At 40.5% G+C, this 25070-nt stretch overlaps 1 protein-coding gene across 1 annotated transcript in view; it reads left to right on the forward strand.

Moving 5' to 3' along the window:
- The window catches only part of EPHA6 (EPH receptor A6), an 815765-nt gene that overhangs the window by 539843 nt on the left and 250852 nt on the right, over window positions 1-25070 (forward strand). The window contains exon 6 of the mRNA XM_075908927.2: window positions 21958-22082. Coding sequence (XP_075765042.2) covers window positions 21958-22082 — 125 coding nt within the window. The remainder of the gene's footprint in view (window positions 1-21957; window positions 22083-25070) is intronic.

A 25070-nucleotide genomic window follows, 5' to 3' on the forward strand; every position in this document is an offset into this window, starting at 1 on the left:
CAATCCAAACAATAGTAATTTTATCCAAGACAATTAGAATTAACTTTTCAATTAAGATTTCATGACATGGTGTCAAATGTTTTACTAAAATCCAAGTATATTACAGTTGCAACATTCTCCTCATCCACTAATTTTGTAATTCTATTAAAAAGTAATCTAGTATGTGTGAAAAGATTTATTCCTTTTAAAGTGACGCTGCCTAAATACCCTGCTGTTTGCAAGTGTCAGCTCATTCATGCTTCATAAACTGTGTCCGATTGCCAATTTGTGCATGAAAATAATAATTTCAAACTATTTGTGTTAGTCATTTAAAATCTGTAGGAAGTAAGCAAACATTTTTAGTATGAGAAGATACGTAGAAAATGTATGAAATGTTCAAACCAATTTTGCATGTTTGAAAAACATATGCTATATAAGATTCCAATGTAGGATCACAGTTATTCTGCACTTTTAGAGTGAAAGTCTCGCCACATTGAAGTCAATGGGCATTTTGACATGTTGCTAGGATTCCACATGTGGAGTCTTTGTGCACTGACAATTTCATTTTCTCTACTTCAATGGAGTGTCCATAGCTAAGAGCTATTGTAAGCTGTAATGATGAGGTATGTGTGAAATGCTGCGTCCTGACATCTTTTTTTCCCCATATATCATCATTCCCTGAAATTGGCTAGAGCAGTCTTTGAGAGTTTCAAGTTTTTGGGTGTCTCTAGACTTCAGGGGTTTTATGAAAAAAGTGGCCTTTTTTCAAAAAAATGTCCCCTGTGTCTAGACTGCTGTCATGTTCTTTCGAAAGTAAATCGAAACAACGCAGCAGTTGAAAACCTCATTTTATGAGGAATTATGACTTTTTTCAAAAGTGCTCTTTTGAAAAAAGGCACTATGTAATGCAAACTGTGCTTTTTTGATGCAAACTGCCTGGGTGCTCTTTTTCGAAAAAGCGGCTTGTTTTTTCGAAAGTACTGGTTGTAGTCTAGATGCTTTTTTTCGAAAGAGGCTTTTTTGAAAGTATCTTTCGAAAGAGACTTGCAGTCTAGACGTAGCCTTTGTGTCAAGGCATGTTGGCAGAGAAAACACTGAGCTGGGCTACTAATATAATATATTGGGCTTTTAAGGCTCATTGTAAACTATCCCTGCCCTTTCTATCATATCATAAACAATTGAGGCATTGATGCCTACCTCCATTCTGCCAGTGATGCCAATCCTCATCGTCCATTTGATAAATTGAGGACCTGGTGTTAAACTTCATTTGTTCAGGCGGAAATTGGGAGCAGGGTCATCAAAAGAAGACGGTAGCTGATACATCCAAAAGCCACCTCCACCTTGTTCCACTGGCCTTCTGTCTTAAGCACTTTTTTCCCCAACCACACCATCAGGGCAGAGGATGTGGACATGTTTATGTGCATCATAGGCAACACAACCTATCTCTTGCTCCCTTGCCTGATGAAGCCCTACATGGGACACCTAGACTCCACCAAGGAGCAGTTCAATGCCAGGCTCAGCAGGTGCCGCATCATGGTGGAAAGATATCTTCAGCCACCTCAAAGGGAAGTTCCAGTGTCTCCTCACCCACCAGGACCTCAGCAAGTGGAACGTCCCCCGGGTGGTGGCAGCCTGCAGTGTCCTCCACAGCCTTTGTGAGAACAAGGAGGAGACCTTCCTGCTAGGGTGGGGGGCAGAGGCCGAGCAGCTCATCAAGGCTTCTGAGCAGCTGCACACTGTTGCCATCCAGGAAGCCCATCAGGGGGCTGTGCACATCTGGGAGACCTGGAGGGAGAGTTTCAGCCAAGTCCACCTGTGACACTCTCCACTAGACCTCCCCACAAGGTGCCTCTCCATTGCCCCTCTGTGCTTCTCTTCCCCTGCCTTTCCTTCTCACCTTCCCCCTGAAGATAAAATAAGCCAGACTTTTTGTTTTGGAACAATAAACTGTGATATTTATTTGGGGAATATATAATTGGGGAAGGACTGGAAAAGACCCTGGGAAGGGGGAGGATGCAGGGAGGAGGGGTTCAAGTATGGGGCTGGGACTGGCGCCTGCCTTTGGTGGTTCCACCAGCTCATGTGCAGGGCCCCCAGTGGCCCTGGGGAGGGCTAGGAAGAGATGGCAGGGGCAGGTGCAGGTGCTGGGGGAACTTGGAGGGGAGGAGGTACTGGGGGGACTTGGGAGTGTGTGGGTGCTGGGGGTGGTGGCTGCTGCACCACTCACTGGCGGCGACCATATACTCAACGGTGTTGGTATATGCTGCGGACATTGTCTCGTGCCGCCATGACAGCTGCCCCAGATTGTGGCACAGCTCATGGTCAGCCCAGCACTCCTGGCAGTCCTCCTTGAAGTTCCTGTTGAGGAAACAGAAGCACATCAGGTTTTCCCTCACCAGGTCATCCTGGGGTCACCTCTGCTGGCGGGTCTCAGGGGATCAAGAGGATGACATGAGAGGGGTTGTATGTGCCCCACTCACCACTGGTCCAGCTGTGAAGAAAAGTGTCAAGAGCAGTCTTCCCAGGAGACACTGTGCATGAAGCGTAGCCCTAATATCTGAGACAACACCAAAAAGTCTCAGATGATGGTGATGTGCTTCCAGCAAAGCTATCTGTGGCCTAGACAATGGGCACTTTCCAATAGGGGCACAGATGTCCCAGGTGAGCCTCGCTACCCCCATGTCCCAGCGATAAGCAGGTATATGAAGGAGCTGGGCAGGCCAGAAGCCTGTGGGCAGTAGGAGGGAGTGGGCCATCTTGGCTTCCCTCTGTGCCCCACAACTGCTATCCCTGCCCACTGGAGGAGAGCGGGAGAGGGTGTTGGGGGAGGTGTGCATGAGTGGCAGACACTGCTTGCCAGTGAGAGGGTGGTATTGGGGTCTCCTTCACTTCCTCCCATCTGTGTCCTCTGCCTCACTGTGCTTGCCTGGGAGCGGATGCTGCCTGAGAGTGCGGGCAAGAGCCTGTGCCATGTATGGCACTGCTGTGTATTTCCATGACCCCAGCCTCCATAGTGGTGGCTTGTTGTAGGAAAGTGTCCCACCATGGAGGCCAGAATAAGACAGGCCTCTCCAGGGACCTTGTGAGAAGGAGCAAGGGGTTCCTGTGTGAGAGCATCATGGAATTGAGTGCTCTGGACTGGTGCTCCATGTGTGCGTGCACAGGGTGCTGTGCGATCCCAAGGCTGAGAAGGCCAAGTGAAGAGCATGGAACCTCTTGCAGCCCACTGCCTCCCCCCATGTGTAGATAGGGAAAGTAATGGAATTCATCTGATGGGCCTTCCCTGGTGTTGTCCACGGCCTGGGAGACATCCTGAGAGGGGGGTACTGACTCAAGGGTGATGACCACTTCCTGGCTGGTGGGCATAGTGTAAGTGTTGGCCTCCTCCTCATCATCATCATCGTTTTCCTCATCGTCATCCTCCACAACATTGTCCTACTGGTTAAAGCGGTAGTTCTGGAGTGCCTTCCAGCTTAGGAACTTTGTTCCCTGGCCTTGGTGTAGGCCTGGCACCGTTCTTTCATCCTCTCTGGACCAGGCTAGCACCATCCAGCCATAGATGTCTACATTTCAGTATCTGGTGCAGAGATTCTGGAGGTCGGGACTAATCCCCCAAGACCTTAATCAGAATCCAGGTTCTCCGCATCATTCCATCAGTGTGCCCTCCTCTTCTGACCCTGGACAGGGGCTTCCAAGATGGCTGCTGGCATGCTTGCAGCTGTTGGGAGCTCAGTGGAAGTGCTGAGGTCTACCATAGCAGCAGGGAAGGCTGTGAAGCATCCTGCTGTGTGGCATGATGTGAGCAGGGCCTATGTCGTGCCACAAGCATTTTCCCTTCTTCCTGCTCCTTTAAAGCCTGCAGGGGAAGAAAAACTATAGAGTTTTGAAGGGTGTGCACAGAGCAGCCACCAGGGCAGCTGTAAGAAGCCCTGAAGGCCAATTATTTCAAAATAAGGACATCTGTGCCATTCACACTCACCCTATTTCAAAATTGCTATTTTGAAATAGGCATTATTCCTCATGAAATGAGTTCACCATTTCAGAATAAGAAGCCTGATATTTCAAAATAATTTCAAAACAACAAGGCTTTCTGTGTGGATGCTCACCGTGTTGTTTCAAAATAATGCTGTAGTGTAGATGTGCCCTGACAGTCAGAAACACTTCTGCATGTACAGTAACCCATTGATTTCAACAAGCTCTATGTGAGTCTGTTGAGCTGTCCAGTCCCCTACAGGCAACAGTTTCAAAAATGTTTGAGTTTTGTACATAGATACGCACATTAAACTTTAAAGAAATACCACCTTAATCAGTCATTATTAGGCAACATTTGGAATAAAGAAGAACACAAGAAGAACACAAGTTTCCAATAGTGTCTGCTGAAAGCCATACCAAAGAATTTGTCTCGTCATCAATATGCTTTTTTTCTTAAGGTAAATTGCTTCATAGATTCAAATTTATATAATATATTGTTGCTTTTTAAAATACTATGTAAAAAGAAATATTTTTGGGAAAAAATGTTAGGATAGGTACTTTGGCCAATGATTTAAAATATGCTTGCATGCACTTATGCATATTAACCAAAGATTTATAATTGCAGTCACTCTCTCTGGCATTCTCAGCAAATGCCAACAAACATAGCTTTTACAGCAGGTTCAGAGAAGATGTTCAGATAAAATATTCATGATTTCCTTACTGAAGTCAAAGCTTCTTTTGGACCTATATAGTATTGTTGGACAGAAGATGACCTACAATTCGATAGACTTGCACAGACTTGCACATTTTGATGAATACAAGAATAGGGAAGGTTTCCTTAAATAAATATACATTATATTTTGGTTTTTGTATATTCCAGTATAGCTAGCAAATAATGAAGGGGAAGTTTAAAGATTTTTCTAATGCTTATTTTCTTATTTCATTTCAAACTTTAAAGACCAATTTAGCAGCAGGATATTCTGCACAGCAATTTGATTTTCATTTGACCAAGAAATGGCTGTGCTGAATGAGGTTTACTTATTGAACTACTTCCATAATGACCCTTTGCCATAATGAATTATGCCTTCTTCACCTCAAGTTTTATTTTCAATAAATGTAGACAAATTACAAGGTAACGTTATGAGGCTGATTGAGGACAAATCTTCTTCAGGCAAACCTGCAACCCTAACCTGTCCCCAGTTCATAGGGCTCCCACCAATAGCTAGTGTGATATTATAGCTTAGGCTGCAACGCCATTTCTTGCTGATTAACAGCTCTGCTGTGATAATCAGAGCCTGCTGGTGAATCCAGATTTCTTTTCCCACCCACCCTCGTATGCTAGCCCTCACAGAAAAACGTAATTGGTTATTTCTTTATTTTTAAAGGGAATTCCCCAATCTCATCTACCATACTAACTTCCTCAGTGAATACCATTTCAGACTTTTATATGTACACCTCTCTCACCTTCTCACCTTGCCAACACTCAGCGGATGAGTCTCAGGGTTTGAGACAGGTGGGAGGATGAAGGATGTTGTGCTCAGAATCTTCGTCCTTACCACTGAGGGCCCCAAGTACAAATGGCTGTGTAGGGTCATTAAATCTCTTATATGCTCCCTGGTTGAGGACACAACTTTCTATTCCCTCTATTTCTGGTAGAGCAAGATTGCTGAGCACCAGTAAAGGTGATGGCAATGGAAGTGGTATGATAATGGGGTTGGCAACATGTCACCACTTTCAAAAAAAGAGCCTCTCACCTGCTACACAGTGGAATGCTTATAAAGACCTGCAAACGCTATGTCTTTGAGAATAGTGTTCCCCAATAAAAAGGCAATTATTGAAATGTATGTGTAACTAGAATCCCAAACTGTAATTTAAAATTCTGCTGCTGAGTAACAGAGCACGAGTATTCCAGAGCCTGTCCAAGGAATATCAGGCAGGTACGAACTGTTAGTGCATGGGGAATCTCTAACTAGCTGTTTAAACCTTCTTTCTGTCTGCTTTGCACTCCCCTAGTACTGCAAAAGGAACACAGGGCCAAGGATCTGATTCTTTTGGTGCAAATCTCTTAGGAACATCAGAGCACATTGATTGGATATGGTTTCCCAATGAACTTTATAGCACAGTATAAAAATATTTTAAACAAAACTCCAGGCAACAGTAATGAAATTATTTTATTATTATTTAATTATTATTAAATTATTAGATTTTTATCAAACAACAAATGCCAGATATCTGAGACACTGGCAATTCAGGCTTGCAATGTATGTACCAATAGTCCTATTGGAACTCAGTGGGACTAATTCACATGCTTAAAAATTACTTTCATGATTAAGGGTTGCAGGATCAAGCCCTAGTTTGTTAGTTCTGCTGATTAAAGTACAATCTAGTTTGGAAAATAATCCTCTAGAACCCAACTGGTTCCACTGGCCCCCTTTCCTAACAATCAGAAGTAAATCCCCTGTGAAAAGGGTGTTGTCTTAATCTCATAGGTTGTGCGTTAGGCTGGCAAATCGACCTTGCTATTTGCTGCATGGACACAGACTCATATTCTGGTCAGGGCTGTTGTTTTGTTGTGGGGGCTTCCTCGCTAGTCCAGACAGAGCCATTTCATCATGTGATTCATCAGGATCTGTTTGAAAGCAGAGAGAATGAGAGATAGGATAGGAGGAAAAATGTAATGGGGAGAAATTAACACAAAAGAGAAGGGAGACAGAACAGGATTGTACATGCCTCTGCAGTGCTAACAATTGGGTATCCCCACTGATGGGCGGAGAACTAGATATTGTGGTATGGTGACTGTCAGGATTCATGAGTGAAAACAAGGTTCCTTAAATAACAGCAATACCTGCTGGTCGCCTTCTTCAGAAGCGATGAGGAGTCCTGTGGCACCTTATAGACTAATAGATTTATTGGAGCATAATCTTTCGTGGGCAAAGACCCACTTCGTCAGATGCCCACGAAACCTTATGCTCCAATAAATCTGTTAGTCTATAAGGTGCCACGGGACTCCTCGTCACTTTTGCACATTCAGACGAACACGGCTACCCCCTGATACTTTTCTTCAGAAGAAAATCCTTTGGTCTGGTCAGTTCATTCTGCTTTGGGGTTAAGGAAGATGAGATGAGCTGGAAAAAGACAATGCTTTCACAAAGTCTTCTTTGAAGTCCCCCAAAAGGGGGGAAGTGGATGGCAAAGTTCATCCCCTCATTATTTCATTCATCAATCAAATCCATTCCCACAAGTCCAAATTTGGCAAAGATAATTTCATCTCCACATTTTCTTATTTATGAAGACCATTCTCAACCAAGTTTTTGAGCCATGTCAAAAGGCCTGGTCTAGTTTTCTTGTACTTGTTTTTAACATTCCTTTTTGAAAGTATCCTGACCTACTTTCTCCAAGCAGGAGAAAGTTGTAGAACAATTGTCACAACAGGGTTATGGTTAAGAGCAAGAGTAGGAGCCTGACATGATGGTAGCAGTTTCCACTACTATGCACTCTCAGCTAACCTGAGCTTGTGTCACTAATGGAAGCAGTGAGTTGGGTTGGGTGACCCTTTGCCTTTAATTTTGTAAATCTACTTGAGCTCAGAAGTCAGTTTTGAAAGCAGTGTTTTCTTCAATTTATTGCTATGACACGCTTTTGTTTGACACGTGGTCCTCTTTTAGTTTGTCATGTGTCTTATTCTGTATCACTCCTAAAGGTTATCATGGAGTGACAGGTCCCTTTTAAAGGGAATTGAGACCAGACACATCTATGCCACAATTAATTAGCTGTTTCCCAGCCTACTGGTGTAGGATTAAGGAAATGTCAAGTGACAGAATAATGGAAGCCAGGGCCTTATAAAAGGACTCTTTCAATGATAGCCCAAAAAGGAGCTAGAAATAAGACCCTCAGAGTAGGGATGTGAAAGTGTAACCGTGTAAACATTTAACCAGTGAGCCTGAGCTCACTTGTTAACCTTCATCATTACACGCGGACTTCCAGTACACATGGGGAGCTGGTTTTAAAGCTGGCTCCTTGTGTGCACTGGCTCTTGGGGAGCTGCCTGCCACCCATGTGTAACCATATAACTGCTCAAACTACTTAATTACATGCATTTTAACCTGCCTACTACAGTGTAGGCTGAAGAGAAGCTCCCAAAAGACAGAGGAATCTTTTTTGTTTGTTCGGTCTTGCAGTTTGGACTTCTGCTATCTGGGAAGGGTTAAACTTGATGGTGACTTGGCTGTGGGGCTAAACCACATATCCAGAATTGATCTGCATTTGGTAAGCCAAGGAGAGCCACCCTGGGAAGAGAAACTGAGACAGGAAGTCCTAGGCAGTGCCACGCTTAGCCAGCAGAGGGCAATACAGGGCAGCCACAACCCCATAACAGATTACAACTTCTCTAAGCTTGTTTGAATTGAACTTGTTATGGGTATCTCAAACACACAGAGTACATACATTAATATTTAAAACATATATTTATGGAAAATATTTATATGATACTTTCCAATTACTGTTGTTTGGGACATTTTCAGAAATAAAATACATCAAATTTCATCTGAAATTGGGGGGAAAAACTGATCAATTCCACAATTTAGCTTGGATACGCTATAGGTTTTAAACATTATAACTCTGACCAGAGGAATGCACAGAATCTACTTTTCAACCACAGGTGTTAGGTTCACCTGACTTCCTTTTCCCATTTCTGGACAAAGGAAAACGGCAAGAGAAAAAACTTGCAATGCAGGGGGAAATCATAATTACCACATGCTGGAGGCATATTTTTCAATTAATGAAGCACGGCTTGTGAACACAATGTAATGCTGTCTTTAGCAAGCTAACTTTCATACAAGTAATCTTAGAAAATAAAGCAAAACACTGTTTTTCATCCCAACTGTGTTAATTTGGTAACTGTAGTACTGTGTCAGTAAGCATTCAAATTCAACTTTGAACTCTGGGGTCAGTTCTAGTTATAGCATATCCCCCAAGCACTACAACTGAGAATTACCATTGAAGTGCTTGTCGAGATAAGAGGCTCTTTAATATGAGGAATCAAATATCTTATCTAGTCAATGCATTTAATTGGAAACTTCATTCTATAATAAGAAAAATAATCCACATTTAATTCAGTGTAAACCCAAATCTGTTTCACTTTTGGTGATGCCATGTTGTTGTTTTAAAATATATGAAGAGCAGTTGTCACACCAATGTAGGGTGGGGCAGAGGGCAAAGGGGACAATTGCCCCAGGGCCTGGTAATTCAAAGGGCAGTAGCAATGATCAGAGCACTGGGTCCTTAATATTGCTGCTGGAGTGCTACATTCTGTGAGGCTCATAAGACTGGGAAGAAAGAGGGTGCCACACTCTGGGACAAAAGACAGGACTATGTAGCACTTTAAAGACTTTATTAGGTGATCAGTTTTCGTGGGCCAGACCCACTTCCTGAGATCAAATTGTGGAAGAAAATTGGCATGACCATATATACCAAAGGGATACACTCTGGAGGTGCTGAGGACTGGCTGCCCCTTGCCCCACCCTTTTGACCAAGGTTCCACCACTTCTGGGGGTGTGGAGCCATCCCTCCACACACCTAGTCTGAGGGCCCACGGTGCCTGTCAGCACTGCTGAAGAACAGTGTAGTAAAGATTTAGTTTTCAGTCACTTCACAATCATTAATGTTTGTCATCTTCACAATACCACAGTAACCCTAAAGTATTATCCCCATCATAAATTTGGGGAACCAAGGCACAAAGATTAAAGAACTTGTTCAAGGTCAAACATGAACTGCACAGCAGAGCTAGAAATAGAGCTCAGCTCTAAGACGATCTTCCTTCCTTTCTCTGGGGCAGTTTCTACAATGAAGGATCAAAACAAATGCACTCACAACCGAAAGCAAAGATTTTTTTTTAAGTACATCTGTACTATAGAACTAACAATGGCATTTAATGTACATCTGGTTCAAATGTTAATTATAGTGAACACTGCAATGTTGCTCAGGAAATGTGGTTTCAATAGTTCCAGTTCTGTTGCTAAGATGAAATGCCTTTCTTTAGAAAACATCTTTTTAGTGCTCATTACTTTTTCCCTACAGACTGTTCAGAATCAGAAGTAAAATCAATAGTTTTCCTGCAGTGCACCATAATAACATGTTTTTTCCCCAAGTGCTAGACTATGAATACACTCCCCAACTCCTTTTATTGCCATGTATGAGATAACACTTTACTTAGTGTCAAATTTCATAAATTCTAATCCAGTTACAGAAATCTAGGTTAAGATGTATCATACAAGTATAACTGTGTTCCTGGTAACAGAAAAGGTACATGATTTTTATTTCTGTCCAAAAAAATCCAGGGGTTGCAGTATGCCATCATTAATGGATAGCAGCTTTAGGTCACATTCATTTATGGATCCATTTATTCATCTGTGATTTTAGGTATCCAAATGTAAAAGTTATTTTTCAAAGAACCAGATATACCTATTTTTTACTTTATCATCCCAAGTTCTAATCTAGAGCAGTTGTTTTTCAATCTAACATTATCAGTACTTTACAGAAGATGATTTGAAAATACAAGTAGCCCTTCTTTGTATTGAGATTAAGGGGAAAATCACTCAAAAGAGCAGCACTTATTTTATGTTTTCTTTGTCCATCCACTAGATGGTTTATACACATAGATGAGTATAAATTACTCTCTACAACACGTAATTGAAAATAAGGACTCCACGCTACTAGATTAAATTAATCTCTGCAACTTTTAGCTATATCCTGAAGAATTCTATTCTTAGCAGTAAGATCTCCGTTTCTCTCTGACCATAACAGACTCAAAGCCAAAGCCCTCTCAAATTAGTTCCTGTAGCCACCCCACCAAGGTTTTGGTCCTCCCAAAAAAGGAGAGTTATCTTTGTTGATTTTAAAGCATGTCCTCCTTTCCTATTATATAAAACTGGCCTCATATCTGGGCTTGCCACAGACTATGCCCACATAATGGTTTGTATACACAGTGCAAGAGATGTCATGTAGGAAAGGTGGACAGGGGTTAATGAGGAACTAGAAGGCTTCAAATCTGCCAGCCTCCAAAACAGATAAAAGTCAGCTTAATATGCCATCCTCATGATCTTCCTTGAGCAGAAGGTGGGGAGAACTTGAGGAACAAACTGATTGGCTTCCAAAGTCCTTTAACTCCACTAAGCCGGGAAAGCATTGTATCTTAGATATCATTAAAAGAATAAAAAGGATCTGGAATAGCTATTATTCACTAAGCCTAGTCCATCTTATACACTGAATGAAGCAGGGGTCCTGTGGAAAAAATAACATGTTATCATATAAGGAAGAGCATAACACAACACATTACATGAAGGGCCCAAATTAGCATTGCATAGGCAAGTGTAATACTGGTGATCCCTATGTGTCAGCTGTTTCACTTTGCAACTTAAATACATTTTACTGACTTTTAAATCTAATTTACTTGGTGAGGGCACACAGGAGAGAAGTCTGCATCACAGACTTATGATGTAAGATAAAGGACTATATTAGCAAGCAACAGGAGGCTGTTATTCTCTGTGAACAAGCACTGTAACAGGGAGTATTACCTAGTCATGCCAAAGTAACTCGGTAGCCCCTGTACTGAGAGTAGACAAGGACAAAGAAACGACAGGTTCTTCCTGAGAGGAAGTGTGACTAAATAGATGGGATTTGGACTGCCCGATTACAGAATTGGGCTTTATTCCCAGTTCATATCATCTCCCAGGGAGGTGTAAAAAGTTGTTTAATAATAAGTGTTGTGATACATCTAGAATTATCATCTTTATCAGAAGTTAGTCTAGAATTCAAGTTTTCTTGGGTCTCATTTATTTCTGATTTGTGTTTGTTTCTGGAGATCCTGTCTTGCCCCTGAGAAGTGTGGAGATTTCTTACCTCAGGCATGGCACCAGCAGGGGGTCAGGATTCCACTGGGGCCATATGCAAGGTCTTCATCAGTGTTCCCTATAAGATGAGCATAAGCTTACCAGGTAGTCGAGGCAACAAAGGGGAGTGGAGCAGGAGCCTGGCAGCTCTTAATACATTTAAAAAGCAGAAGTGCAGTGGGGGAGACCGAGCACGAGCCAGGAATCAGCTGATACCCAGCTCACGCCTGGTCCCCCCATCTACAGCTCTGCCTTTTAAATGTATTAAAACCCTGGTGGTTCTTAATATATTTACAAGGCAGAGACATAGGGGGGTTAGCTTCCGCTCTGCAGTTTCCCCCTTATCGTATAATCGAGTAGTTGATGGTAATTCCATTGACTACTCGATTAGCTGATTACCCACAATTTAACTTCCCTACCCAGGAAAGCTTCAAATGCCACCCAGCTGATGAATGGCACACCCACAGCATGTGTTTCTGCTGGTGGTTCACATCTGCATGTGCCTTGATGCACATAACAAAATTTAATCCACACATGGATAGAAAAAAAATAGACAGAACATTGGTTTTCAGCCTGATCAGTGAGGGACAGGCACAGTTTTCTGTACTCTCACCATGCAGCTACAGCTTCACCATCAGCAGCGAGGCTTTCTGTTCCCTATGATTCCCTGTGCAATGTGTGCTGCTCCTGGTCTTATAGGACATCAGGCACCCCCATGCTGCTACAATTATACTCAATAGTGCAGGCCCCAGATGGGAAGTGGTGATTTTCCGCACCTTTAGAACTTAGCCAGACCTGAACAGAGAGTTATGGGATGAAAGAACAGCACATAGCTCACACCAGGGTTTTTCCCTTAGTGAATTTCAAAGGCCTGCTGAGGTACAATACAATACATTATAAATGTTAGTTTCTGTAAATATGGTTAGATTCTTTTATAACAGAAAGTGATAGGCAAGTTAAATATAAGGATGACTGCCAGTTCCCTTCTACTTTAACATGCATTTATTTAATTAGAGAGAGAGAGAGAGAGAGAGAGAGAGAGAGAGAGAGAGAGAGAGAAGTGTATGCAGATGAACTGAAAAATTAATTTGTTTGTACTTCTGCAAGCTCCCCATTTAATTTTGTTATATGTAAGAATTATGGAGGGTTATTAGAAGAAACTACTTTGCAGAAATTATAACACACTTTGAAAGTACAATATTTAAAAAGTCAAAGAGACTGTTCTGGATATTATGCATGTTTATGCTGATTCAAAAGGGCTCTTAATGTACTCTTATACATTGTGAAACAGATAACTGGAAAATCAGAAAAATTGACTGACAGGAAAAATAAAGCTTCAGAGATGTGAGTTATCTCTATCCTGGGGGTCATAGATAACTGACACAAACCCATAAGGTGATGACTCAATGGACAAGTGGCAAGTCCCAATACATTACAAACAAATCCTTTAAAAGAATATTCCCCACCTTCCATGTACTCCATGAGAAAGTAAATTTAAAAATCTTGAAAATAATGCACTTTACAACAACATAAACTTTCTCTGATATAAAGACCAAAATATTCATTAACAACATGGAAATTACAAAGAAATGAAAACAGAAAAAATGAAAAATCTAAAATCATAGATGATCCACTGCAATTCAAGAAATCTATTACAGAGTACAAGAAAACACAAAGACCAGGTGATACAAAGAAGCTTTTATGTACAGTGAAGAACAGAAGTGAGTTCAAGATCTGGAAAGCATCCTTTAGCCTGGCACCAAAGGCAAGAAGATGCAGCCATTAAATAGTATGTTCAAAGACAGGTTAAGAAGTTAAGCAAATTCATTTGATTGGCTTCATCAGGCAACTGAATTAAAACTCTCGTACAGTACTGAATTTCAAAAGACTAGTAGGAATAATTTACCTTTGAGTCAGTAGAGATAAATGAAATGGTTTATAAATGATAGGCAAGACTCACCTATCCTTAAATTTCCAAGTTCTGAAGAATTACCTTTCATAAATAGACAAGGTCCACCTTTTACTTTGGGCCTTAATTAACTTCTGTTTTAATTTATCTAGAGAGGAGTAGCCCCTGGAACAAGTAGATTACTTTCATATAAAAAGTGTTGATTGAACTGAGCACATTGCTTTATCATTGGTTTTGGTTTGTTCTTTTGTTTTTTGTTTTTTAAGAATGAATTTATAACTTTGAATTTTCTTTCTCGTCTAAGTCATTGTCTCCCCTGAAATATGGAAAGAACCTTTATATGACAAACAGCAGAGTCGACTCTGTGGACTTATCAGATACAGTTGATAATGGGCCTGCTTATTTGTTTCTCTAAAGAATTTGGGAGATGAAATTGTTTGATGCTCAAAACCCTCATCCAGGAATTGAATACCACAGTAGTATATGCATCTTAAAATACATTTTAATTTACAAAGATACAACACTAGCTGTGAAACAGATCAGTAACATTTTAGCACCATTGTCTAAAGTATAGTGTTTTCAGTGCAGGACAGAATGTTGATTTGGAAGGGAGATGAAGGAACTTGGGGGGGGGTGTTTTCTTTTTTTAATTTTGTTGCTGAGTACTTCCAAAAAGATAAGGGAAGACTATTTCAAACACTGAACATTTGAGATGATCACTTGATCCAAGGCTGTGATTTGACACTCATTGGATGAAGTATAACAATTACTGTAGTGAATTTAAGTTGAAAAGCAACACAAGTTGATATATGTGGAAAATAGATAACAAATAATAATCAACATGTTTGAAGAGTTTTTGCTCACAATTTCAGAAACACAGGGAGAAAAGTACAATGTCAAAAGATTGGAATGACCATGATCACAATACTGTGTATATAGCCACATTTTAATGTGGTGTTTTGTGTAATCAAAACTTGATAAATGGCACCAGCCTCCTTAAATGGAACAACTGCTAGGGAACAAATTCAATACAATACATGCCAATGATTCAAAACAGCAGATGCTATAAATGACAAGGCAAATCCATGTGACAGGCCTGGTGCAGTCTGCAAGTCTATTATCTCCTGTTAACAGATATGAACTGGTATTTGCTGGCATGTTTTTCTCTATATAGTCCTTGTTCATCTCAGGCTGCTGTTTCTGTTGCAGTATAACAGCTGAGTGATTTTATATGACCTTAAAAATAATTGTATTGGAGTCAAATGCTACCCTCAAATACATGTTCACAAGTATCATTTTCATTAAGGTATTCATACATCTATCTTTAGGGATAAAATTAGGCTTATATTATGTTAATGATTTTTACTGCTTATTTTTAAAGCATTTGTTTAATGACTATTCCTATAACTCTTCTAATATCAGCATAATAGCTTAATAGGTTTTGTTTGCTTGCTTCCTTGCTTGCGCTGCCCTGTCATGGAACCATGGCTGAGACTTCAGACAAAGGTGTAACAGAGTTTCCTTACTAAACTCATTTTTGACCACTCTGCTTCACACAGCTATAAATAGTCTAGATGCAGCATGACATTTTTGCATGCTTTTCAAATATCAGAAAAGACTACATTTTTGTACTGAGGAGACTCATTCTTCACAGGCAGAGAAACAGTCTGGATCTGACCTAACAGGCCTTTTCACACTATGGGCCTGTCTTCACCAGAAAACTATTTTGAAGTTAATGAAATTGACTTAACTCCCAATTTAACAGTTGAAATAGCATGTCCCCACTACAGGGAAGAATGAAATTCATTAGAATTAGTCCTAAATAGTCCACCCACATTGAATTGGGGTTGCCTTGGACTTAGAACCCCAGAAGCACCCTGGGGAGGGCACCAGGAGGGTGGATATTTCTTGTGGCTGCCTGGTCAGGCAAGCTGTGATGCGTGCTTTCAGGGGCTCCTCTCTACCGCCGTGTCTCACAAGTCACTCCTCCACTGCCTCCCACTTCGCAGGACACAAAAGGGACACAGTGAGCACATGCCTTCTTGTGCTCTGGTTGCCGTTGCGGATGCCTCAGCACTCATAGCCAGAGTTGCTGCAAAGTAGTGCCAGGCTCACAGGCCTCGTGCTGTGCCTCATGGCACCATACTTCCAGAGACTGGCTCCAGAGTAAGGAGCAGCTCCTCCTGGCGGGCATGGTCACCTGGCCAGCTGCCGCCATCTCCTCTTCCTCCTTGTCCTCTTCCACTCCGCCCTCATGCAGGCTGATGATGGTGTGTCCTGACTGGACTCAAGAATGATAGTGAGGGAGGTGACAGGACCTCCTCCCACGATGGCATCATGTTCGCTGAGAAACCTTGGTCGCAAGGGATCTCAATGATTAGGCCCGTCCCCATACCCGCATCTATCATCGGGTTGTTAATAGCGTACTCTAAAGATATGAAGACAGACCAGAATAATAACTAAAGGGATTTTATTAATAAGAAGCATCGGATACACAAGGTATGATAGGTAAGTACACGCTACATACATACAGATATAAGGACCCCACTGTTACAGGAAGAATAAAGGGGAACAAATGCACTGAATTGTGACTCAAGATAGACCCCAGGAACAGAAAGGTGGCTAGGTGGAGAGCCACCAGAGTTGTACCAGATCTTGCAGCTTTCTCCCTTCAAGAAGCCTTGAAGGAAGATATAATGTGTAGAACTATAAAATGATTGAGGAGGGAAGTATGGATAGAATTAACTATTATTCGATGTTGGAGAGATTTGTGGCTAATGTTATGAATTATTAGGAAGGCTTAATTAGTAGTATCAAGCATTTGATGGAAGGCAAGTTGGTCTGCTCATCTTAGCTTTAGTTGCTCTTGCAACACAGCTCCGGATGATCAGGCAAAAATAACTTAGATAGAGCCACGATAAGGTGGGTGCATAATTGGCTGGATAACCGTAGTCAGAGAGTTGTTGTTAACGGTGCTAAATCCTGCTGGAAAGGGATAACAAGTGGAGTTCTGCAAGGGTCTGTTTTAGGACCCGTACTGTTCAATATCTTCATCAATGATGTAGATATTGGGATAGAGAGTACGCTTATTAAGTTTGCACATGATACCAAACTGGGTGGGGTTGCAACTTCTTTGGAGGATAGGGACATAATTCAAAATGACCTTAGCAAGTTAGAGAAATGGTCAGAGGTAACAGGATGAAGTTTAATAAAGAGAAATGCAAAGTGCTCCACTTAGGAAGGAACAATCAGTTCCATACATACAAGATGGGAAGCGACTGTCTAGGCTGGAGCATGGCGGAAAGGGACCTAGTGGTCATAGTGGACCACAAATTGAATATGAGTCAACAGTGTGATGCTGTTGCAAAAAAAGCAAATATGATTCTAGGTTGTATCAACAGGTGTGTTGTAAGCAAAACTCGTGAAGTCATTCTGCCGCTCTACTCTGCACTAGTTAGGCCTCAGCTGGAGTACTGTGTCCAGTTCTGGGCACTACATTTCAAGAAAGATGTGGAGAAATTGGAAAGGGTACAGAGAAGAGTGACAAGAATGATTAAAGGTCTAGAGAACATGACCTATGAAGCCAGGCTTCATGAACTGGGCTTGTTTAGTTTGGAAAAAAGAAGATTAAGGGGGGACATGATAGCGGTTTTCAAATATCTAAAAGGGTGTCACAAGGAGGAAGGAGAAAATTTGTTCCTCTTGGTTTCTGAGGACAGGACAAGGAATAATGGGCTTAAAGTGCAGCAAGGGAGGTTTAGATTGGACATTAGGAAAAAATTCCTAACTGTCAGGGTGGTCAAATATTGGAATAAATTGCCAAGGGAGGTGGTGGAATCTCCCTCTCTGGAGATATTTAAGAACAGGTTAGATAGACATCTGTCAGGGATGGTGTAGACGGAGCTTGGTCCTGCCTTGAGGACGGGGGACTGGACTCGATGACCTCTCAAGGTCCCTTCCAGTCCTATGATTCTAGGAGGGGTCAAACCAGCAACAGCAGCTGGAGCAGTAGCAGCATTTGATCACTGCAGACAATGACAAGCCTCAGTTATTTTACCCTCCCCTGCATCGTCGTGGCAATAAGTATCTGGATTACAATGAGGAACAGTGGATAGCCACACACTCCTTGCCTGCAAGAGAGCCTTTCCCACCCAGCTATCCCAAGTGTGAGACCATCCTACCTGCTCAGAGAAACAGTAACACTCTGCCACTCAGGTGGGCAGTCCCAGGCTACGCCAGAGGCAGCCCTATATAACCTGCAGTTGTTGGGTAAACTTCAGTGTATCCATACAATCTCTGCCCATGTGATCTCAGTTACTGGGTAGATTATGCCCACATGACTGCCAGGGTTTCCTGCCACCATGTGGAAGAGCGGGAAAGGCGGGGAAAGAAGGAGCACCAATATGGATTCCAGTTGTTGTTTTGTAACCCAAAATGGTGTCCGTGGCTAAAAATGGCAGCTGCTATCTTACAATCAAGCTGTTCCTAATGTGTGTGGTGCTGCCCCAGAGCATCTGCTCAGCTCCCTTGTCTTGTGGTAGGCATGCCACAACTCCTTAATCTTCATCCGGCATTGGTCTGGGGTCCTGGTGTGCCCATTGTTGGCTAGGCTGGCAGTAATCCAGCCATAGATTTCAGCGTTCCTTTTCCTAGTGCAGAGATCTTGGAGGTTGGTCTCCTCCCCCCAGTCCTCAATGAGATGAGGATTTCCACACCAGTCCAGGCTGGAGCTCTCCTGTGTCCCTGGGCAGTGGTAGCTGTGGGAGCAGCAGATGTGCTGGCAGCCTTGGGAGGATCTAAGGGAGCATTGGGCTTGCTCATGCCTGCCTCAGAAGATGTTGTCTCACACAGGGCTTTCAAAGCTGGCTACATGCAAGAAGCTCTTCTTTTGTTCCTGCGACTTTTAAGCTCCTCAGGAGGAGGAAAGCAGGGGATGCCAGGTGGGGCCAGAGCAGTCAGAGCTGCAGCTGCAAAAGGCTTCTGGAGTCCAATTATTTTGAAGTAACAGAGCCAGAACATCTACACTATTTCAAAATACAGTAACTATTTTGAAATAAGCATTATTCCTCGAGAAAAGCCGGCATACAGATTTCAAAATAACGGGCTTGGTAGTGTGGACACTCCACTTATAAATTCAGCCTTAGGGAGGGTAATTCTGAAATAAAGCCCTAGTGTAGACCAGTGCTATTAGATAGATATAAATAGCAAAAAATTATCACTATATGTAGCTTCCTTTCCTTTATGGGAAAATAACCCCACTGAGTTTTGCTTTGCTCTTATTCTGGGTTTTGTTTATTATTTTTACTCTTTTAATATATTATTAAAGTATTTTACATAAAAAGTAGACATACCTGAAAAGGATTTTTTTTTAACTAAAAACAGACTCTTATTTTACTCTTAATGAGAAACTTTGTTTCCAAAGGTAAAAAGGGAAAGTGATAAATATGTTGTTTCTCCTAGACCAATTAAAGGAGGAAAAATAATGTTATTGAGCTGTCAAGAAGCCTTGAAGGGAGATATAATGTGTAGAAATATAAATGATTGAGGAGGGAACTATGGATAGAATTAACTATTATTGGATGTTGGAGAGATTTGTGGCTAATGTTATGAGTTATTAGGAAGGCTTAATTAGTAGAATCAAGCATTTGATGGAAGGCAAGTTGGTCTGCTCATCTTAGCTTTAGTTTTCAGTGTGTTTAATTCATTATGTGTGGTTTTCTTCATGTTCACCGTAGTATATGTACAAATTGCTGATCAGTACTGTAAACAGTATATTATTAGTACACATACCTAAATCGATCAGACTGAAATGATGAAAACAGATCATTTTTACGTAGTAAATTAAACTGGACTTTTTAAAAAGCAATTATTTTTAAAAATAATTCAGTCATATTTAAAAAATTGCAAAAAACTCATTCTTGATAATTAATTGCAGTTGACTAGAACATTTCAAAAGACGCTGCCCTTCTGTGCAGTTAACTCACCATCAGTACAGTATGATTTTAGCACATAAGGATTGGTTTGGTCAAAACTTTGTAATAATAATATAGGTTGTTGATTTTAAAAAGTAACTAGAATTTTGTGTTCCTGAATTTTTGTTGTCCAATTTGGGACAATTTAAAAGATATATTGTTCTCTCTAGCACAAGACAATTTGCAAATGAGGCAAAGTGGTGAATATCACTGTGCCTCATTTGCATACTTAATGAGCCTCCATTTTGCACAAGGGGCTTTTGCACAAAAATGAGCCATTTACATAGCTCCTTTTTTGCGCAAAAACCCCCTCTTGTGCAAGAGCCGTTCTGCCCCTTTTCTTCAGGAGAACGTCTCTTGCACAAGAGGGGGTTTTTGCGCAAAAATGGCGGTTCATTAAGTATCAAATGAGGCGTGGCGATATGTACCACTTTGACTCATTTGCATATTTTATTGCGCAAGAGAGCACGGTATAGACGTAGCCTCAGTGCTTTCTGAAAAGCAGCATCTGGTTATGCAGGATGCCAAATTTGAATCATTTTTTGAAAGTAGAGGGTTAGGCACAAAAAGAAAAAAGCTGACAAAGATGTGTTTGTGTGCAAGGAAGTAGTAGGCCCAACAAGTTAGCAAATTGAATTCTCAATTATGTTTGTATTTTACTTGCAGAACTGCAGGCTTTTCATGTGGATGATATGTGTGCCACTGTGGCTGAGGAATATGAAATCACATAGCATCTGTTATGTTTCATATAATACTACTTTGTTGTGTTTCTCCTACTCTCATTTTTACAGTTGTTTTCCCCTCCTCCCTCTTTCTAGGGAAAAAAATATTTTGTATTTTGGAGTGGGGAAAATATCATAGTCCTGTATCCTGCTTTTCCAATACAGTCCAGAAAAAAAAATCTTACATATTCTATACCACAAATGGATAACGGGTTGTACTATACCCCATTCGCCCATTGGTCGAGAACCTACCTTCTATATACACGGCAAGTCAAATTTTGCTGCATTCACCATATACAATGGGTTGCAAAACACCATTGGCCATATACTCTCTCAATACTGGCCTAAACTCTCACTGTATCAGAAGGATAGTTAAAGAGCATAATGCTATAATTAGTATCCACAATATGAAAGGATTAGTGTCTAAAGGAGAGAGTTCATGTTGTATATGGAACATGCATTGTAAGCTTTCTGTGCTTTCAGTGCTTATAAACAATTCAGATGTTCTAATAATTATTTGCTAATGAACGTGTAATTGATTTAAAAATACATTTTAATCTTACTTGTGGATTTCATCCTGTAGATTTTACTGCATTTGAGTTCTCTGCAGAATATTGCTCACATTATATTTTTTCCGTAAATTGGTAAATGGGTAAAATAGATACACTACACACAAATTCTTCCAGAATAACATAATTCCCAGTGTTTGGCTATGATCTAGAAATATAGATTCACTTGTGTTCTAGTTGCCATGAAGATGCATAAATTGAGTGATTATAATATGTTTGGTCATTTTGTGGATGACATAGTATCAGTAATCTAATAATGTTCTAGATTGTTGGGTTTTTTTAATTTCGTCAGCACTAACAAAATTAAAAACTCATTGAATTTTTAAATTATAATCTTCTTTTGACCCAAAGTATAAATTGAATAGAAAATGTATGTATTTATTATGAAGAAATATGGTGAATTCAGTTCAGATTACTCTTAATTCATATTCTGTCCCTTACATGTTGTTCTCCATCTGATACTATGCCTTTAGTGTTACCAGTGCAACTCCACTGCCTTCAGATTATGGGAACCCAGATTATGGTTGTGACATCAACAATAAATGTATACAGGTGCAACTGTTCTGACTATAACAATTCCATTGACGTAGCTGAAAAAGGAACAGAATCTAGCACTTCTGTTAATTACGTTGATTCTCAGTACTAAAAAGAATAAAACAGTAAAATCTGTTTTTGTTGGTCTCTAAAGTCAATAGGTATAACTGGATCAGTTCTTTAGACTAAGGTGTTGCCATTTTTCAGTTGCTTCTCAAAAGTACACCCACACTTTAACAATGAAATCTGTACTTTCAACACTAATGTCTAGTTATATAACTAGGCTGAGAATTTCCATCTGCCATATTCTTCTGCCTGCAGGTCACCGCTTGTCAATATCCTAAGGCAGTAAAGTCAAAAAGAGATAAACAGTATGCTTTCTCTTTAACCCTTAGTTATGCTTTTCCCTTTCAGCACCCTCCTTGATAGGTATGGTAAGGAAGGACTGGGCTTCCCAAAACAGCATTGCCCTCTCATGGCAAGAGCCTGACTTCCCCAATGGAGCCATTCTGGACTACGAGATCAAGTACTATGAGAAAGTAGGTCTTGCTTAGAACATCAACCAAATGAAACCCTACAGAATAGCATGTTATACATTGAAATGTGTTTATATTGTCTAAACTTGTTCTCATTTTATTTATTCCTCATACCATCATTAGGTTTAAGTGTTAGTTATGTTTTCTATTGATCTATTTGTTTTGATTTGTCTTGTTTTATGTCAGATTTGAGTACGGTAGATGCAATATTAGTGAGATTTTATAAACATGGTTAAAGGTAGAGCCCCTTTGATATGTTTTTATGTATGGACTGCCGTGATATGGTTGATATAATACAACTATGATACATGTCATTGTGATTATATTTTGGTGTTCTGATTTAGCAACAACCAAATTACATTATGTACATGTCTAGCTGTGGTATTAGGAAAGAATAGAGAATATTAGATAAAATAAAATTACATTGTTTTTAAGACTAGAAGGAGAAATGAGCACCAGATAAGAAACAACTAGTTATGTCACAAGTCTGTACCCAAAATCTTCAAGCCCATGTGGACAAATATGCCCACACACATTTCCCTCATTTCAGATGGAGATTTGTATGTACCCTCATATATAAACACAAATTAGGGTCTGCTTTTGCTCATGTCCATTCTGTGTACACTTGCACACCCCAGTTTGAAGAGTAGGGCTTGCTACAAAACTAAAGTTAGTGGCAATTGGTGCCTTCATTCTTTGAAACACATCCAGTTTTCAGGAGTTTCTGGAGTTTTCAGGTACCTGCATCTCAACCTGCCAAAATAAGGAGATAATAGTATTTCCTTTTCCCTTTGCTAAGTAGCACAAAACAATGAATGGAAAGGAGAAAAGAACACTTAGGAGGAAGATCTAAGGCAGAGAAGTAAAAGGGAGGGTTGTTTGTTTTGTTTTTTACGTTGTGAATATCTGGGCTTATTGATTTTCAGTATGAGAAGTAATGAGGCTGCAGTTCTGTGTGCAGTTTTACTGTTTTATTAAGGCTAGAATTGAGAAAGCCCAACAATTGAACATAGATTGAAAAACAGGTTAAACTATCCACAACCCACAAATCCACAGATCTGTTGCATAACTTTTCCCATGTTGATTCCCTACTATGATCGAGTTGGCCTTGCTTATTTATCAACATTAAAAAAATCTGATCATGAATTAGAAAGATAAATGCTTTACTAAGAGATTAATTCTACTGTGGGAAACATTCTGGCTTGTTCCAAAGATCTACCCATCAATATTTTAGCAAGGATATTACATTTTTAGCATTATATTTGCACAAACTCATTGGTAGATGATACCCTGAAGACAATACAGTGTTACTGAGTAACTTGGCATAGGATTCCTTTTTAATAGTGCCAACACAGCACTAAACTCTACCACTGCCTAAGGAAGTTGACCTTGCATAGTACAGTCACATGCTTCATAGTCCTAATAGGCATATATACCTCAAACAAATCCTGTCCAGCTCCACATAGGCATCAACATTTTCTTTTCTGGTCTTTTATTATTCATCAGAGAGATATTTCTACTTTAAGCAATTCTTTTTCTTATGCATGGGGGTGGTAGAGAGAAGGATTCATTCCTGGCATAAGGAGGTGCATCTCCCCAGTGGTTATTTTGCCCTTGGTGCCTTTTCGATAGTCACTCATTGTACTGAATCAATAATTTTTTAACAAAGCACCTTTTGTCAGCAGCCTGCAGGAGACACACTTTTGGCAGTACTAATTAGAAGGCAAACTGGGAGACAAACAGGGGCAGCAACAACTACAGGATGATTATTAAGGGGAAAAAAGAGATATGTTTCAACTTTCTCTGAAACATCAGGCACAAACCACTCTTAAAGGCCAATTTTGGAATAGAGAGACTAGAAACATGTGCTGTTCTGTGATACTGAGATAGGAGATGTGATTTTCTATCATTTTAATGTGTTTAATGTAGCCATGTTAATATTTTTATAGAGCACCATTTTAATATTATTCATATAGCACCTTTGGAATATGTTAGGCTTTGCAGACATTATAATGAATGTGTATAATGGCCAAATGCAAAGCAAAATCATATGCTGAAATGAAGAGAAAAGCCCTTACTCCCAAACCAGCAAGTACAAATGTGGCCTTTGCAAAAATCTTTTTCTCTTTACCCTGAAGTTCCACAGAGTACAGTAACTGAAAAACCCAGAAGGGCAACACTAGAAGGGATATCTAGAATCACAGAGGCAACATTTGGTGGTAGAAATATCAGTAGTCAAATTCTTAGCAGCCATTACAAGCCTGAAACTTGACTATTACCATAAACTTGTAGAGAATGTGAAGATCTGATGTAGCAATATGAATGATGTTACAGCAAGGACATCCATCTATTGTGGCCAGTATTATCATTTATGCCTAATTAGAGTTTGGTTATGGCATCTTACTGCCCAGTTTCCCATGAGTCTCTTAAGTGGAAGGACACAGTTCTAAGACCTCAAAATAAGCCTGTCCATCAAACCTAAACTCAAAGCAGCAGAGAAGCTCTGTGCAATAAATGTGAAGTTCTCATGCAATGCAAAGAAAAGTCTTCAGGAGGCAATAACAAATGCATATAGTGATGCATAGTTCCCAACCAAATCTCCATTTGCCCTAGTTCTTGATACAGACTACCACAAATAGGAATGGAACAGATATTGCAGACTACTCCTATTAGGGTTTTCTTCCCCCCTTAATGGTAGCCCAGTTGCCTCTCATTTATACTGTATTAGGGGGAAGGCTGGGTTTTTCCCCCAAAGACATTGCAGAGCTGGGTGCCTCCATCTAACGCAACTGTATTGGAAAGCAGTGTCTAGAATCTGAGTTCATCTGAATAACATTGTGTGTGACATTAGTTTAACTTTGTAATACCCTGAGCATTTCAGCAGATTTATTGGATTGCTTTTCAATCTTTTTAAGAGTAACAGTTTATGTTCCCTGGAGCTTTCTTTGGTGATTAATGGGAATAGGCCAGAAAAACATTCAAGGCTTCTAT

Source organism: Pelodiscus sinensis, chromosome 1 (genome assembly GCF_052426305.1).
Source record: "Pelodiscus sinensis isolate ZL-2025 chromosome 1, ASM5242630v1, whole genome shotgun sequence".
Lineage (NCBI taxonomy): Eukaryota > Metazoa > Chordata > Testudines > Trionychidae > Pelodiscus > Pelodiscus sinensis.